This window comes from Choristoneura fumiferana, chromosome 18 (assembly GCF_025370935.1).
Source record: "Choristoneura fumiferana chromosome 18, NRCan_CFum_1, whole genome shotgun sequence".
NCBI classification, from domain to species: domain Eukaryota; kingdom Metazoa; phylum Arthropoda; class Insecta; order Lepidoptera; family Tortricidae; genus Choristoneura; species Choristoneura fumiferana.
The window spans coordinates 15,225,022-15,244,190 of record NC_133489.1 but is presented as its reverse complement, the minus strand read 5'-3'; the positions used below and the strand labels follow the sequence as shown (position 1 = coordinate 15,244,190).

Here is a 19,169-nt window from a genome sequence, read left to right as displayed (position 1 = left end):
CCCCTGACGCAAAAAGTGGGGTGTTTCAGTTACGTTTATGACTGTGGTATTTCAGATTATCATATAAATGTGTAATATCAGAATTACAGGAGCTCAAAAGTCGACAAAAAATAGATGTCAACTTTGCACAAGAATTACAGACTAATAAAGCATTTTTACAAAAATATAGAAAACCACAGGCATACAAAATATAATGAATATCTTGATTGTAAAATATTATTGATTTCTGTGCTATACTTTTCGTATAATATGAGGACAAAGAAACCCAAAATGCAACCGCCCAAATTTTGAAAAGCCTATAGCTATCTCGATATAAATTACGGACGTCGTTGCGGAAGGTATGGGGGGGACGGCTGCGAGCGCTTATCTGACGAGCGATAAAGACAGCAATATCCCAAACGAATACCTAACGCGGCCGCGCGGCCGGCACGGAAACTTCTCTCTAACCAAAAGTAAACAATAACCTAACTTAACCAACAAAAAGTTGGAAAACCCCCGACTTTGTCACTTCAAAGTTCAATATATCAAAAACGGCTGAACCGATTTTGATGAAACATGTCTAAGAACCATCGCTAGAAAACCTGCTTTAATTAAAAAAACCGTATTCAAATCGGTCCACCCGTTTAAGAGCTACGGTGCCACAGAGAGACAGATACACACACAGACATACAGACACACATAGCGGTCGAACTTATAACACCCCTCTTTTTGCGTCGGGGGTTAAAAAAAACTTATAGAAATAACTTTTCAGCCCTTTCCAAAAGTCTTAAAGTACTTACTCGATTCCATCATAAGCTTATGACGTAATTGTGTTCTTTTTTGTCATTCCGTAATTAGACCCCTGAAGAACCGCCATACTGGTACAAATGATCTAATATTTTGTGTTACATCTCCGGGTCTATATGTGAATTCTTTGAAACTACCGATACGGTCAGCTTACGAGTACAAAGTTATTGTTGAAATTTTAATTAAGTATTGACTATTGAGTTTGCAAAGTATAGAATCTGATTGCAATATTTTCTTGTTATTTTTAGAAGCTTACGTATATGGCAGGCAACTTGTAAAATATTTATAATTTCATGAAAATTTTTAGTAATCATTAGCTGTTGCCCGCGACTCCTTCCGCGTAGAATTCGTTAATCGTTATCTCGCGGAAACTATGCAATTTTCCGGGAGAAACAAAATATTGAAACCTTTTTCGCTGATAATGTCGCTAACTATAACTGTCATCAATTTGCGATCGACAAACAGGGGCTGTGTATAAACTGGTTTTTAGCGTTCAGCGGAGTCAATGTTTTGCAAATTGCATGAAGCAATGACCGCGTAACATTTGAAGCCACACTGCGAGTACTGCGACCGATAAAATATTAGCCGTTATAATGCTTTACTGCGAACGCGAACAAGGCAGACTATTATCCTGACGCACTTGACCGCAAAAATCGCTTGTCCGTCAAATTACTACCAGGTAATTAAACAACCAATGAATGGGATAGTCATTTCGTCTAAAAAAGCAGCTAATCTAAGTACCTAGCAACTGGTCTAAAAAGCAGCTGGTCTAAAAAGCAAGTGGTCTAAGAAGCAAGTGGTCTAAGTAGCAAGTGGTCTAAAAAGCAACTGGTCCAAACCTCCTTTTGTCGAAAACTCGTAAAAATAGGTAGGTTAGGTTAGAGTTGCGTCAAGGCGCGAAGCGCCTCAGCCACGCGGAATGGGAGCTCCGCGGTCGACTTTGTGTCAAAGAATTTTAGACCACTTGATACTTAGACAAGTTGCTACTTAGACCAGTTGCTTCTTTGACCACTTGCTACTTAGATCAATTGCTAATAATTTTTATTCGTAGTACCAACCCCACGACGAAGTGATATAACCTTTTATTATGTGTAGGAAAATTATGAATTGTTGTTTATTTGTCATTCAATCAATGTCTTTCTCTCTTCTCGGTATTTGTCTTGCGCAGTGCCTTAGTGTCTAACTATTATTGTAAGTTTCTTTGAAATAAATAAATAAATTACAATGTTAATAAAATAGTAAATATACACTAGGAAATTGCCTGAGATGTGTGTCATAGAAATAATTCCCATCAAGTATCAATAACAGCAACTTATAAAATTAGAACAAGTGAGCGCCAGTGGGGGTCAATCATATTTAGGCAGAAGCAGAATCTGTCGACGAGTTCCACGACCAGCAGGGCTACTACGAAACTCGAAGTTCGTGTCGTGCGGTCCCTCTGACACTTAACTATACGAGAGCGAGAGGGACGGTACGATACGAACTTCTAGTTTCGAGTTTCGTAGTAGCCCTGCAGTAGGTAATGCGAACCCACGCGGCTTCTGCCGACTGAATTTAATAACAGATATTCAGTGAACTTTCAATTCAAATATGTTAACAGAACGGGCTGATATTAATAGCACAATGGGATAATTTTAGAATCTGACTCTTACTCAAAGTTAAGAAAACTAAATATGACATTTGAATCTCAGCTTGAAGATTTTGCGTTATCATTGTTTTGGTAATTACTTTGCGGTTCTCAATTGATTTTTTACCTGACTGCGAAGAAGGAGGGTTAAGTGTTTGACGCGTATGTATGTCTATTCCTATGTCCTCTCGTAACTACTCAACGGCTGAACCAATTTTGATAAATGATACGTCATTAGTCATTGGATTCGTCTTGATGACGCGAGTGACACTGGGTACATGCAATTCTTAAAAAATCAAAATGGCGGAGTTTTGGCGCCAAATTGTAAGTTTTTTATTCAAACCTATCGAGTGGGGTATCAAATGAAAGCTAATAATTAGTCCATTCTAAATATATATGGGTTATAATTGTTTTAATCTACCATTTTAACAGAACAATTAAAAAAGTGTGAAATAAACCAATAAATTTAAAAAGTCAAAAAACCTGACTGCTTTAAAAAATACTAAAAAGAAGAAAACAAGTCTAGTGGGCTAGAACTTTGTTAAATAGCTAACTTTAAGTTCAACAGTCCATTTAAATCGTGACGCTCAAAAATTCTTACCTAATAGGTCCCGACTTTTGAACTTTAAGTTAGCTACTTAACAAAGTTTTAGCCCACTAGACTTGTTTTCTTCTTTTTTTTAGTATTTTTTAAAGCAGTCGGGTTTTTGATTTATTAAATTTATTGTTTTATTTTACTAGGTATGTATAACAATCATCGAGATACTTGATCTAATTTCGAATTCCCATATAAATTAGTTAAATATTATGAGCGTCAGAGGATTCATCTTGCATAAATGTCCATTCATAATAATGAATACCAGCTGTAACTAAAGCCATGAAAGAGCTAGCGCGTCTGAACTTCATCAGTGGATCTCCTCTTCCTGTCTTTTCAACCTGGTGTTCTTGTACCAAATTTATTTATGCCTTGACCTCCCTGATGTCTTCTGTCATCAACCTATGCATAGTTAATAAGTATATGTAATAAGTACCCATTCCTAGTGGTGAAAACCAATGGCAAGAGGAGAGGGGGAGAAACCTATGTAGTAGTGATTAATGGTTACCAGCGATAAAAGTTAGGAATAGTTCGAGTCATCGGCTCAGATATTTCCTCTACTAATAGGAGATTACATTTGGACAGGTGGAGCAGTTCTGTGGTGCGTGTGATGGGCGCGAGGTGAGTCTCGCAGCGCGGCACCAGGATGACGGAGGGCGAGCGGCAGCAGGCCGCGGGCGGCGCAAACGCCGCGCCGCAGCACAGGAAAGGGCACAGGTCAGGCATTGTTTAAAATATGACACACTTTCCCAACCAAAATTTACCGTTTTGCACATGATTACTGTTTTTACCTACACCTCTTAAATTTGAGTAGAAAGAAATGTAGTATAATTTTTGGTAGGTAATTTGCTGGTCTGGGGTCTTAACTAACTTAATATGTACCTACCCATAATTAGGAAAACTGTGAAATAAAAATAAATAACAGTCGCCATCAATCATTTTGAAGTGAACAATATGATCGAAATATCTTCACACGCAACGATTGACAATCAGGGGGGCTATTACGACATTCGAAAATCGAAGTTCGTGTCGTACGGGCCCTCTCACTCTCGTATTAAATAATATGTAGTACCTAGGTAGGTGATCGAGCTTTGCTCGGGCTTAAATTCGATAATAAGCGTTTTCCCAGAGATAAGACCAAGCCAGATCACATCGAAATCGTTGGAGCCGTTTCCGAGATTCTGATTATATATACACATGAATTGCTCGTTTCAAGGTATTAGTTAGATAGATTAAATAAGCGTCAGCGGGTCGGCAAGATACTGTTCTAATTTGGCACTTCGTAGCATAGGGCCAGAGTCATGTTCCACGTATCTTCGAATACCGTAGACCATTGCCGCTACAATAAATGTGATAGACACTTCGGCTAATTACTGTAGGTACCTACCTACTTACAGTCGAGTTCGTAAACTTCTGAGCAAAAATTTGTTCAAAAATATCTGAACACGCTTCTACGCCGTTTTCAATAGAGTTGTGTTCACATATTTTTGATCAAATGTTTCCTCAGAAGTTAATGAACTCGACTGTACATAAAATGAGCGTTAGTGTGGAATTTTTAAGTTAGTGTTTGTATGTATGTATATATGTATGTAGTGTTAGGAACTCAGGCCGGTGTTATATTACATTATGCCACGACGCGATCTGTGTGACTATGTCTGTTTCTAGTCTCTGCCTTAAAGCGTTAGTTTTTGAAAACCAGTTGTTAATAGGCATCGCCTATTTACGCAGCGAACTTTTTAAATTAATTCAACGGTTTATAGAAATATTTTCTCGAAATTGTTGTTCCGTAACTTTGTTTTCAACATTTTTTGCTTCCTTTAGTCATTGGTTCATAGATTACGATCCGTTTGATCTGGGGTTGTGCCATACTTTTGTCTTAACATCGACATCTGGTGTTTAGTAATGTTTATCTTCTCTGTACCTGACTGCGATTTTATAGCGAAAAATGGCTGTGAAAACGTCGTCTATAATTTGACCTTGTCTTCGTTGCTAAAATAGTTTTAAATTACGTGTACCTACCAATCAGGTATTTGAGACGAGTTTCTGTTTAATGTTACGTGTCACATCTCTCATGGATCGTTGGATTCGTTGCTCCGTTTTGACGTGAAAGACGGACAAACATACAAACACACTTTCACATTTATAATATTAGTACCTATGGTTTTTTTTTTTCATAAGTACAGGTCAAGTTATTTCATTATTTTCAATGTTAGCTTCAATCGATCACAATTTTATTGATTAAGTAGTTTGTGCTTCACGGTTAAAGAAGTCTCTCCTTCGCGAATATTGATCGACGTATCATTTTGAAACATTACCGTGGTAGAGACCGTGTGACGAGGTTAGGGTATTAGCAAATCTTCTTCACAGTAAATATTTATATGTATTTACAATGTGACTAATGATAATGAAATGACTTATCGTTGATATAACACCTCCTTAACAATATTTATTGGAAGTGTGGATCAATAATGATAATAATGATTCACTGATAAGATAGTTAAAGTACGGTGTGCATATGTATCTATTTATCGCATTTAATATTTCCTGAAAAACATAGATTGTCTTTGAATCCAAGAAGTTTATTTGTATGTAAAAAATCGTGGCTCTAAACCTGACGTGTACCAGTAAAAAAGTAGAGCACGCAAGTTCCATGACAGCGCCACTCCAGGTGGCACTTAGTTTTGCTATAATGGGTATAACGAAGGCTGGTGAAGAATTGAGTACAACAGTTATGAACTTATAATATAACTTTATGATGGGAGCTAGAAAATTTATCCGAAGTAAAATTGAACCATAAAATATGGAAGAAAGGTACGAGAGCTTTTTTTCGTATAGGTAAACTTTCTAAATATTGTAGTGATTCCCTGCAGTGCTGTAACATGTAAGATTAGATTATAGATGGGTGATATTAAAGGTTATTGTGCATTAACATGGTAACGTTTTTAAGGCTGCTAAAGCTTACTTACTTTGAGCCGGCAGCTCGGTGTGTCATCGTAGCCACGTGTGCCAGGCCAGCACAACCGCCGGTCCGTTACCCGATAACGTTACTCAGCATCCTATCTCCCGCTTGCCACACCTGGCCCACATTCGTACCTAATCGTGCGATATCACTTACTGACAACAAAACAACGTTTAGTCATAATACGACATAATGTTTAGTAAGGACGCTGTAAGAGCACGCGCGACACATGCCTTCCGGACAAATACTAATTTATTGAATAAAACTCGTATCGGTATGCTGTGATGTGCTCCACACGAATAAAACCTGTGTAAATAAAGTTTTCACAACTGCGTTTGTTAGGACTTCGCACGGCATCTCGGTTTAAAGTATTGTTTCTCAAGTGACCCGTGTTTTGATAATGTCTGAAACAACGGCGGATCAACTACATTGTTTGCTGCACAGGTACATATTTATTGAATAGGATTTTAACAAATGGGTGGAATTCAAAAAGTTGGACTCAATCGGTAGTTAGCAAAAAAGACTGAATTTGAAAAGTGCCATTGTGATATTGAAATCATTCGTACAATTGTATAGATAATTGTCTATATTGCACAACGCGCAACGGAATGTTTAACATTATTTGTGGATAACGGATTAAAATGTCTATTTTTTTTTAAACTCCACTCAAATATGTAGGTAATTAAAAATGTTTCTTTGGTTTTTATATAATAAATAATAATCGAGGAAATGAATCGAGTAAAAAGGCAGGTACATCTAATTAACTGTTACTACAGTTAGGTATGAACAATGACTTTAATTGTGACTACATTCCCACAGTTTTCTACCTTCTTTCCTCGCTTATTTCTTGGCATAGCTTGTGATTACTTATAAATCCATAAATTATGTATGTGTTAGTGAAACATCAACAAATCTAAAAATGATAGTAAGGACAAAGGAATTCATGAGTATTAAATTTATTTGTTTAGGAGGCAAGAGTCAATGTACGCTATGACGGGGCTCTACGCGGAATCTGGAGGCGCGGAGGCAGGTTGCGAGGAGTGCGCGGGGCCGAGCGCGCCAGCGCACCCGCCGCACCCTCCGCATCCCCCACGCGACCCCGTCAAGTGCCACAGCCGAAACCCCTCTGCCGGCATATGCGACAGGTACCCCACTTCAACACATTGGAAACCAAAAAGCTTACACAATGTCCTTTCCTTACGATCCTAATGAATCATCCGCATTCTGTATTTACAGAGAACGCGACCGGGAACGGGAGAAACCCCATCAATTATACCCGGAAATATTGGATATTCCTCATGATGCGCGGGACTGCGGTATCCTGTCGTGGAGACCGCTCTTTATTCAGAGTTTTTCTAGTATTAAAGTAAGTCACAAAATCGAAAATGTATCAAACGTTTACAATGCCTGTTCGTTTCCGGTAGTCTAATCATTCTATTTTCTGCAGGTATTTGTATTTTTCCTGTCGTTCCTGGTAACGCTACAGCAGGCACTGAGCTCCGGCTACATAAACTCTGTGATCACAACGATAGAGAAACGCTTCGAGATCCCGTCGAGCCTGTCGGGGCTCATCGCCAGCAGCTATGAGATCGGCAACGTCATTACCGTAATCTTCGTGTCGTATCTCGGCAGTCGGCGGCACATTCCCGTTTGGATCGCAGTCGGTGAGAATTCTATGAACCCATTAAAAACTCCGCACAGATATTCCATTGCACGAACCTCATGCGTTGCTATGGGCCCATTTACTTCTTATATATAAATTTCTCGGGTCACTGTGTTTATGACCAAACTCCTCCGAAACGGCTCGACCGATTTTTATGAAATTTTTTGTGTATATTCGGTAGGTCTGAGAATAGGACGTAAACTATTTTTTATACTTCTACGTTCGCGGGCAACAGCTAGTTTTTTTATTAAGAAAATAAACGAAGTACTCTTTTCTCGCATATCAAAGATTGTCAAAGGTTTTATTAAAGGTTGGCCGTTTTTGTGAAACTTAAAACCTAAAATTACTAAAAGTGGCTCCGAAGCGGTAACGTTTCGTGTGCTCTGCCTACCCAATTTAGGAATATAGGCGTGATGTTTGTGTTGTGTGTGCAAAGATAGCCAAATATACTATTCTATAAATGGAACCATCGGTATTGGTGACGACAGACACGTGTTGTGATTGTTTCTTCCGTCCGGGTTTAGCTGTCATTAATTTTATTTTATGTTTTGACTGTTTCATATATTTTATTTTGTTTTACGATTTGTAGGTGCTGTAATAATGGGCATCGGATCGCTAGTATTTGTGGTGCCTCACTTCATAGCAGAGATTAATAGCGAGATGTCCATGAACAATAAGTCGGACGACAACATCTGTCGCCTGCCGCGCTCGCTGGAGCAAGACATGGGAGGCCTGGGCCGCCTGTCTCAAGGTCTACCACCTAACAATTTAAGACCAGACAATTGTATTAAGGTAACATTGTTTCAATTATTTTTTACATTTAATTGCGTATTTGTATTAAGCTTCCCACGGTGTGTGAAGATGCCTTCACTTGCCTATGTAAAGGTCAAGCATAGAGTAGAAATTTGTGATAAGATTCAATGACTGCACCTCAACGTTGTCATCTAAAAAAAATCAAATTCACTTCCTGGAACACTATATAATATTCTTAGGGCGAATTTAATTCTGAACAAGTTGTTTTGCTGCACAACACGCATCATTATGCTTTTGGCATGTGTGAATGATAATGCCTATGTGTTGCTACACAAATGTGTGAATGATTAGTTTAATACATAGATTGATTCAACAAATGATAAATGAAAATCCAATTTCTAACAAAAAATTATAAGTATATTACTTGTTTAACAGAGTTCTCCGAGCACGTTCATGCCGGTTATGGTATTCGTGGTGGCTCAGCTACTGCTGGGCTGCGGCGGGTCGCCGCTGCTCACGCTCGGCACCACCTACGTCGACGACCACGTGCGCTCGGAGTCCTCCAGCATGTATATAGGCAAGTTAAACCCCTTTACTCAACTACTCGTATTAGTCCAAGTTCCGCCATCTGTGAAATTCTGCACGGTCTGTTTTTTGACCGGCCGTGACTTGGGTACCTAGTCCATCGAAATTTTGCCGCAAGTATTTTTTTATAATGGTTCTACTACGTAACCTAATTGCTCTCATATACATATTATACTTCACACTTACATATTCTTTGAATAATAAATGCCGTTGTTTAAGGACGGATCTAAATAACTGGAAAAAATATATTTGCACCTGAGTCCGTCCCAACTTTTGGATTTCCATGTGCTAAGATTGCGGAATTATCGAGAGGTGATATTGATAACCTATTTTCTTTTTGTTATGTTTCTTTTAGGTTACCTGGAATATTCCATTAACAAAATTACTTGCGGTAAGATCTTGCTAAGCACCTAAATCTAATCCATCGACATCTATGTATAGACTGCATGTTTCATAGAGTAAAACGGCGCATCATAGCATTTCACAACGCGATTTGGTGAACGGTCGCACTTTAGTTTGTTGACGTCCGTGACAGGAGATTGTCAAGGAAAAATATAGTAAAAAATGCCGTCTTGCGTGAAAAGTGCGTTAATAATACCCGAAACGCCAGAAACACAGACGGGATCTCATATCACCAGTAAGTCCTACTATTTTATAAAATTTTCTCTAATTAATTTAGATTAAAATGTTTTTGTAACGATACCGAATTCGCAAAGGTAAACCAGGGCCGCATTTGAACTCAATAATCATATATTACATTGAATAAGAATGAAAAGAAAGTATAAATAACGTGATCTATTATTATTTTGTGTATGTATGTACTGTGTAATCTTGCAAGTTAAATTTGTCGTACTTCCAGTGGTCGGATTGACTTGAAATTTGTCACACTTATATGTAAATTTGGTGATAATATGTATGTAAATCAGGTAGTAACGTCCTGGTAGTCCGGCCAGGATCGTCTTCGCAGGATGGAACTCCTCAATGGTTAAGGGTACCGACTTGAAATTTGGTACGGTTATGTAGTTTAGATGACAGTTCTAGTACAGTCAACAAAAAATATATTAAAAGTAGTCTTCACAAGCTTTGGGAGTCACTGAGGTCGCAGCTCCAAATTAGAACTCAAGTCCGAGTAGCGCGCCGAGTTACGTTTGCGTCCTCTAATATAAATGGAATCTCCTCTACATTACAATGAGATAATTTAGTATATCCGCAATATCCGCATAGCTAGGTCCTTGGTAGCGTGTCGGACACTCCCAATCCAAGCTTCCGTAGCAATTACGAAAAAATCATACAAACTGTATTAAACAAGTAATAACTATAAGGGTTCCGTTTTTCGTTTCGACAACGGAACCCTAAAAATTGCTATCCTATACATTCGTAAAACTACAAATAATATAAAACAATATCATAATTGGTGTCAAGTGTCCCATGATATTTATTTATTATAATTTAGAAACGTAGACTGAACATTTCACTACTTACTTACAACATTCACTTTATAAAATGCATTTTCTTTAATAATAATGTTTAATTTTGAAAAGCAATAGGGTCGAATAATTTTACTAGGTAGGTTCCTAAACAATTTTATTTCACGTCCCTAAATGCGCCCCTGGCGTAATCGCCAATGCTAATGCAGGCGAGATCGGCTTTCTTCGGGCATGTTCGGCCATTTTCGTCAGCGCTTGATGCGCCGCGCGTTTTGTTCCTAACTGTTAGTCTAGTGCCGTAAGGTACATAGATGTCAATGACAAATTCTTTCATGTTTTTGTTTAAGTATTTCAGACTAGGATCCCATAGTATCGTATTTGTACGTGCGTGTGCGTAGTGGCATCGAGTCACGTTTTTCGAGAAATGCTAGAACGATTTTTTCGTTAATTCGGCTCGATGCCTCTTCCAGTAAGTACCCATTACACGTAAACCCCGAAACTTCCGACTACTTTGTTCCAATATTACTTTTGACCGTATAAATCGTTGTTTGAGAATAACTCTCAGAAATTTCTCCAGTTCTTTACGGCAATAAATCGTTGACCTTCTGCTCCCTCCGACCTCCAGTGGGGGAGTTGCCGTATATTGCACGGCTTTATTGTCATGCCTTGAGTTGTGCGTGGCTCGTAACCACACTATTGCTCCACGATTCACTTGCAGACATAAAAGAGGTTCAATGAACTGTAATGACCATACATACGTTTATTAATTTTATTTTGGGATTCGCTCCAAATACACATGATACATAATGTATTAACCTACATGCAGAGACTATAATTAAAACCTGATCAAATAAACTATTCGGTTATCCTATTGCTTTTGATTTCTTCTAATGATCATTGTATTTTTCATGCTTGAATGATATAAAATATTTACCTATAACCGCTTGCCGGTATCGTTTGTTCAGTGCTTATGTTTATTATTATCGAAACTACTGACCTGTAATAAGACGAATCGGGCGAATTAATGCCAATAATAACAGCACATCAAGAAATAAACTACTGGTTACTGAAGTTTAGTTTTACATCACTATACATTTGAAGAGAAACTACCTAATTGAAAAGTATAACGTCACGATCCATGTGAATCCAAAGTCGAAGAAAGACGAGAATTCTCGTTGGAACCGTTATGTAGATAGCCGCCTGTATCATGTAGTATATGGAGCGCAATAAAACTGCAGGATACATTTAATTAATGAAGCGGGCTGTTGAACCCGAACGTGTTTCTTGTGTGTCGTGTCCAAATTATCTTATCTGGTGACCGTAACTTTATTGTGTAGACTTTATGAACTGTCGGATAGGAATTTCAATTAGTTTGTGGTTGTGAAAAATCAGTTGTCGCAGCGTGGCGCACCCCCGCGGCCGTGACTAATAAACTTCACCCGCGCTGCGCCGCGCCCTTGACCTGCCTTCGACTAGCTTAAGCAAATTTCTGCGATCATCAAAACAAACGACTATCTACTTTTGTTTTTACCGCTCCATTTGATGAACCTATCAATTGTACCGACAGACTAAGAAGTTCTTCGTCGTTTACTGCCGTTTCGCACATTTTTTTTCCCAAATGTTTAATTTCCCAAATATCAAATTTCTCCGAAACCATAAATTTTTCTCGGAACATTTTCATATGGTTTTATAGAGCACAGTAGGTTAGGTTAGGTTTATTTTATGAAAGTTCCGAAAATAATATGGTTTCGGAGAAATTTAATACTTAGGAAATGAAACATTAGCGAAAAACATTTTGCCCAAACGGCAGAGAACCGTTTCCTCGTGGCATGATAAGAAGAAATTACATTTTATATAACAGGATGTGAACTTTTTAAGTGACCTCGTGTAGGTAGATGGAGGTATACAAATTATAGCCCGAGATCTACCACTTTTCGCAAAGGAAAGTCGCAAGATCGCAAATCAAAGGCGTCTATTTATATTCCGTCGATGTGACTTTGTGGTGGCAACGAAGCGAAGGCTTTTAATAAGGCCCTACAGGTGCGGTGGAGTCAAGGGCCCCTTGAACCGTCTGGAATGATCCGCTCCCGTTTCCTTTCCGTCCTACTTTTAATGTGGAGGACGCTTGTTGATATTCTTAGATTTAGAAGAGTCATTTAGATACCTATTTATATATTATTTTAAGTGACAAACTTTCTTTTTCTTGTATATTGTTCATGTGGATAACGGTAATTCTCAATAATAAGGATCTCAGATTTAGACGTAGGTAACGTAAGGAAACGTGTCTAAGATTAATATTTCGTAACTCAAGCTAGAAAACTGTGAAAATTTGAGACGCTGAAATCAGTTCAAAGATTTTTAACGATTCCATAACAAGCAGCGAACAAAAATCTAAAGCGATATACATTTGTATTTCGGTTCAACATAGTAGGTAGGTACAGACAGACATAGCATAGAGACCTGAGAGACAATATTGGCAGGTAGAATATAATTCGAAGCTGTATTAGGGATAGCACAGAACTTAGGGTTTTTTGTAAATCTATGACACACGTGTTTGACTATAAAATAAACTGTGAAAATGTGGAGGCGACGAACACGCGATGTCAGAAGCCATTACCTTTGAAAACAGGCTCGCCGCCAAGGGCAGGGCTTGGCTCTGATCTATTAGTTATATTAGGTTTATTCAGCGGATAAACAAAATTGAAACATTAAGCCGGAACTTATAAATATTGTTAGGATAATTAAGTTAGGTAATAGGTACACAAATCTATTCGATTTACGTCATTTTTCTTAGACAAAGCTGTCCGCAAAAAAAATATCCTAAAGTTTAATATTTAATTAACTGAGATATTGTCCTCCAAGTAGTTACTAGCATACTGACTCATATAAAAAAGTTACAAGAGAAGATATATCATTCAACTTGACATTTAAAATAAACGCGCTAAGTTCACTAAAACCCGCCGACAATGGATTTTTAGCTTTCAAGTTTTAAGCTCCGCCACAAAGTCAAGTCGAGGTGGTACTTTTACTTTGTAGGCAACTATAACTTTTGAAACGTGGGTTGTTAAAGTACCTAGTCCTTATATCTTGCGGTTTACAGTTTTATTATTTTTCATGATTTTTCCTTGTTGAAAATGTCTATTAACTGGTCTGCGGTTTATGATTTGATCAGGGATCGTAAAATGCGAGCAAAATTCATTGAAGTGCTAGGGTTGTCATATGTAATTTCAATCGATTTTGCTCGCGTTTTATGATTGTACCTTACCTAATATAAATTTCAGTCCGACTCTGCTGTAAAAATAAACTTCTAAATATCTATGCACTGCATGTAAATTTACGATTCAAAGTTCAAGGAGAAAAAGTTGAATAAGCGCATCAGTTTCGAATCTAGACAGCGTCTGTCGTTGATATTTGCGACTAAAGCCTGCAGCCGCATGCACGCCGCCAAACAAGACTGACCTACTTTATTTTCGGACCATAATATCTACAGGCGAATTGCAGTCGTTGCACGCAACCTTTAAATAAATTCAAATATAATATAAATTCAATTTCATATATGCGCCACATCAATTCTAGGCGCATGACGACCGGATGGCCAAGTGATTAGAGAACCTGACTACGAAGCTTAGGGTCCCGGGTGCGATTACCGGCCGGGGCAGATATTTTTATGAATAATACGAATGTTTGTTCTCTGGTCTTGGATGTTTAATATGTACTTAAGTATGTATTTATCTATATAAGTATGTTTATCCGTTGCCTAGTATACACAGTACAAACTTTGCTTAGTTTGGGACTAGGTTAATTGGTGTCAGGTGTCCCATGATATTATTATTATTATTATATTATTATTTAGATACTAGCGAACAGTTTAACACTTTTTCAGGCCCTGCTAATTTAGAGACACTACCTACTACAAAATCATAGTTTTGTATTGTTTATCTATAAGGGACTAAAAGTTTGAGTTTCACTGTTAATTTAATTAGACATCGACGGTTGAAAGAAGAGAAATTGACTAAGTGGCTTTTTTTTAGTTATATAGATGAACATTAGGAATCAGTAAATTTTTCTCTGTCGTTTGGTGTATTTCTCAAAATTTTCACAAACATGTCGCTTAATCAATTTCTCCTTTTAACCGTCGATATATTTATTACGGGAGCTCGAAAAAGGCATGTAATCATGATCTACTCATACATCCCGTTCTAAATATATCTTATATTGATTAATTTAAATCTTATCATGTTTTAAAAAAAACACAATTGATTTTATGCCATATATTGTAAAGGAAGCGAGGACGAACTTTTGCATAGATTTATCTGACCGATACACGCACTATTGCTACCTATACTGAGCGGCAAAAAAACTGGCCCTCAAATGTATGCAGTAATAGGCAATTTTGTATGTAGAACGCCAATTTTTGTGCCGCTGATCATATTTCAATGGAAGACAGGCTTTAAACAGTAAATCTAAATTTAGAGTGCCAGCCAGTTTGAGTTTACCTCTGTTGCTCTGTATCTTAATTGTTTATTAAAGCTTCACGGTATTTTTTTTCTGTATGCCAAATCTATGTCAATTATTAACAATAGTGAATTTTCTTGCAGGGTGCATGTACAGTATGGCGGCGTTCGGACCTGTTCTTGGCTTTTTGTTGGGCGCTTATTTACTCTCCTTCCACATGGACTCGTTTTCCGGACAAATCATATCGATTGGTAAGTGTGAAGTTTCCTAAATCTAGAAATGTTTTTTCTTTACCACTTAAAAAAGATATAGAATAAGTTGATGTTACCATTTCCGCATATATTTGGTCTACTCGTGATCTCGATTTTGAAAGTTGCATCACATCACAGTTGAAACGTTGAAGGTATGGACATTGAATGTATTTTTAATTGGAATTGCATGCATTTATACACTGAAGAGCGGATTGACAAAACATGAACATCTTTTGAGAGTAATACCAATTACTCAACAACAGGCTTCCACAGTTACTGGTTTATTTTGTAATCTAAGCGTTAGGTACCGTAAAAGGTTAAAACAAATGTGTCAGTGCTATAACCTTAATATTAATTTGAATACGTAGGTACTTTAGCTATGTATTTGTGCTTCAAACAAATGAAAGCTGTTACTATGAAGAGCAAATATTTAAGTTGGGCTTTAACATGAGTCGTATCATATTCATATACGAACCAAATATAGTTTATTTACATATTTAGCTATCTAGATCGTGTAGGTAATCTAGTTACGAGTATTTAACACGTTTAAAGTTCAAATTTATACGAGTCACAGTTTCGTTCTTTTGTAAACAATGCATACATTTTTGTGTTCTTGTTCTGATTTAGATCCGGGCGATCACCGCTGGGTCGGCATGTGGTGGGGTGGCTTTCTGCTCTGCGGTCTCCTTCTCATCCTGGTTGCCATCCCGTTCTTCTCTTTCCCCAAAGTTCTGGTTCGCGAGAAAGAGAAAATAAGACTCGTTGAGAAAGCAGCAGCGGCCAGTGGATCGGGCACCGCTAAACCGCCAGCGAAACCGCAGTCCGAAATAAAGGATAGTGGATACGGAAAAGATATAAAAGGTAAATTTAATCTACCTAATTTTAAAAGTGGAACTAATTTTAGACGCATACACTTGTTGATATGTGAAGAACATGTTTACAAACGATGATGTTTGTTTACTCAAACTAGAATGCATCACGCACACAAACTCCTCCAGTGAGTGCAAATAGATATTTTATGCCCGATTGCTCGTGTGACTTATTCTTCTGCTATTAACCTTTATGTTGAAAAATAACTCTTAAATTTGTAGGAAAGGAACTGTTTTCTAAACATTCCTTAGTTGAAGATGTATCATGAATTTTCATTTGTAGCAGAATTTGCGTCAAAGTTTTTATGTGGGTACAAGACTATTCAACGAATGATGGAAACGAAACAAAATATTTTTTTATTAGACTCTCTAATTATAAAATATGTTTGTTGGTTTTTTCCTTCATTCACGCAAAAGAGCATCTCGTTCTATTTTGCACTGGCTCGCGACTAGCCCGTCAACGAAGTATTCGTTTATCACGCTCCCACGGGAACACAGTTATTTGGAATAAAAACTATCCTATATCCTTTTCAAGGACTCAAAGTATCTCCATACCAAATATTTTTTGCACTCGACTTCATGTCCGAAGAATTCGTTTATCGCGAACCCATGGGAACTATACAATTTTCTGGGAAAAAAACTATCCTATGCCCTTCTCGGGGTCTCAAACTATCTCCACACCCAATTACATCACGATTGGTCTAGTACTTTAGGCGTGAAAGCGTAACAAACAAACATACTCGCATTCGCATTTATAATATTACTAATAACCCACTCTTATTATAAATGCGAAAGTTTGTACCTACGTCTAGTTTGTTTGTTACTTCGTCACGTCCAAACCGCTGAACCGATTTAGATCCGTCCGCGTCTCCGTCCGCACAGAATTCATTTATCGTTACCCCGCGGGAACTATGGATTTTTCCGGGATATATGTCCTTCTCCTGGACTCGAAACTATCTGTATTCCATATTTCATCTAAATCGGTTCAGTGGTTTATACGTGATCAAGTAACAAACAAACAAAGAAACAGACTTCAAAACTTTCAGATTTTTAATATTAAGTGGGATTGCGGTTAAAGTCACGGGCAATAGGAATTTATCTATACGTTTTTAAACATATACCTCGTGTTATACCTATAACTTTGTATGTGTTTATAACATTGCAGACATCCCGGTGTCGATGTGGCGGCTTATCAAGAACCCGGTGTACGTGGTGACGTGCCTGGGCGCGTGTATGGAGCTCATGATCGTGTCCGGATTCGTCGTGTTTCTGCCCAAATACCTCGAGACGCAGTTCAGCCTCGGGAAGAGTCAGGCCAGCGTTTTCACTGGTAAGTAAAAAAAAAATTCATGGATCACAGTTACTAGAAGATTGATGTTCATCCTGTAGTAGATATCCACAGATACAGTAGATTAGATAAAGCCACGCGGTGCGGTAACGACGATATATTTTGTGGAAGTCGTACATGGTAATATTTCGGTAGGTGTTTTGTTTTTATAAATTGGTTTCATAAAATCGCATGCTTTTTGTTCGCCTATGCTCCTATGGCAGCTCAACTATCATTTCAGGGCGAAATCTAAAACGCCCATAATATATTAGCCTATGTTCAGAAAAGCACCACGCCACCCAGCGCTCCAGTAAACTACTTGGGTAGCTCTTTCATACAGACAATATCGGTTTGAAAAATCCCTGAAACATGTCTGCGTATCTTTCAGGCATCAAGGCCTCTAGACTCAGAACGTGCCTGTGTTTTTTTTTTGTTCATATTATTAGGCGGTAATTGTAATTTTGTTCATAGAAAACATCATTTGTCATTCCCCCGGGCGCCGCCTTCATTTGGGGTCGTTACGGCATGTGTTATATATATTGCTGAAATGATTGTTCAATTTGTTAGCCAGCCGCTTAGTATAATTTTCTTTTCACTAAATTATTCATCATGTTACACAATGGTATAGCTCAATTTAATTACCTTTAAAGCTGGATGGGTAATTTTTCATCGCCCCCAGCCTTCCTGTAACCTTGAAGGCTGCGACATGATAAGACGAGGATAACCTTGGAACAAAGCATGTGCTTTTGTATTAACCGTCTATCAAGCACGCCAAGGTCTTCTACTGATTGCTTCTTCTTTATTGAATAGCTCAATTCATTTCAATCGAATTCCTGAGGTCATATTCATATATGTATTTTAATATTAATCATATCACTATTTCTTAAATACATCAGGTTAGTATACAATTAATGGAAATTAGTTAACGTTTCCATTGACTTTATTTCTCTATTGTCATGCGATTTGTTAATGCTATCGCAAAATTGGCACGCTCATGTCATATTCGTAACATATGTTTTGCCGTGCGTATTAGACTCCTCGGGGCACATACGAGCATCTATTTTCGTCATATTTTTTTAGCAAATCGTTTTGATGGTGCTCTCTTCCGTCAGTGTTCTATTGACCCTATACCAAATCTGTTTTTAATCTGTTGTCATGGTGCGGGCGTTATTTATTCACTACGTCCTGCCTGGCTACCAATTCTGCCGATCGATGAATAGAGCTGCCAGTCGAATGATGTCATGTCATGTAACACCATTGATAGCCTTTTTCTTTTTTATTCTAGAGCAACAACTTACTGTGACTTTCATTTGTCGCATATTTAAAGACTTGCGACTGTGTCTATTCTATACCTACAGACACGTGTTATTATTCCTGCGTCGCTTGCTAAATAATTATCTTTAGCCATTATGTTCATGCGCAAGACACCAGATGTTAACAATCAGTGACAAAGAATCGCAGATTGATTGGTAACCAATTTTCAAGTTTGTATCTCACTGTTGTATGTAAACTCTTTATTGCACATAAAAAAGATACACGTATAATACTCAGAAAGAAGTACAAGACACTATAGGTTTTGGTATAAGTGACAAACAAATGCGGGATCAGAAGGATAACATAATTGTTTTTTCAGTCTCTGGTATGTTCGAGATATTCCATATTATAGTTGGCAGGCATGTTTTTTGAAGATCACATGGGTGCAATGAAAAAACCAAAAATCCAAAATTCCCACGGGATAACCTAGACACAAAAATGAAGCTGTGGGATAAAACTAGTAATAGTAATAAAAAGTCGGCACCCACATGCTGTTTTATAATTACTTAGACAGGTAAACAGTTGACATGCTTGTTAGCCGTCCGAGTATGTACGAGT

The 19,169-nt window shown here is 37.8% G+C and overlaps 2 protein-coding genes across 5 annotated transcripts in view; one reads left to right on the top strand and one right to left on the bottom strand.

Moving 5' to 3' along the window:
• Positions 1-6,061, bottom strand: part of LOC141438175 (uncharacterized) — an 87,383-nt gene extending 81,322 nt beyond the window's left edge. Inside the window, exon 1 of the mRNA XM_074101917.1 lies at positions 5,975-6,061. The gene's annotated coding sequence lies outside the window, so the exon portion shown is untranslated. The remainder of the gene's footprint in view (positions 1-5,974) is intronic.
• Oatp30B (Organic anion transporting polypeptide 30B) overlaps positions 1-19,169 on the top strand; it is a 90,597-nt gene that overhangs the window by 65,364 nt on the left and 6,064 nt on the right. For 3 of the 4 annotated variants that reach the window (XM_074101908.1, XM_074101907.1, XM_074101905.1), the window contains 9 exons: positions 3,594-3,725; positions 6,936-7,112; positions 7,204-7,333; positions 7,415-7,631; positions 8,220-8,422; positions 8,819-8,960; positions 14,994-15,101; positions 15,729-15,962; positions 17,136-17,300. In XM_074101908.1, the coding sequence (XP_073958009.1) occupies positions 3,655-3,725; positions 6,936-7,112; positions 7,204-7,333; positions 7,415-7,631; positions 8,220-8,422; positions 8,819-8,960; positions 14,994-15,101; positions 15,729-15,962; positions 17,136-17,300 (1,447 nt within the window). In that variant the 5' untranslated portion in view covers positions 3,594-3,654. Of the gene's footprint in view, positions 1-3,593; positions 3,726-6,246; positions 6,412-6,935; positions 7,113-7,203; positions 7,334-7,414; positions 7,632-8,219; positions 8,423-8,818; positions 8,961-14,993; positions 15,102-15,728; positions 15,963-17,135; positions 17,301-19,169 lie in introns of those variants that run through there. The other variant, XM_074101909.1, reaches the window with a different exon arrangement.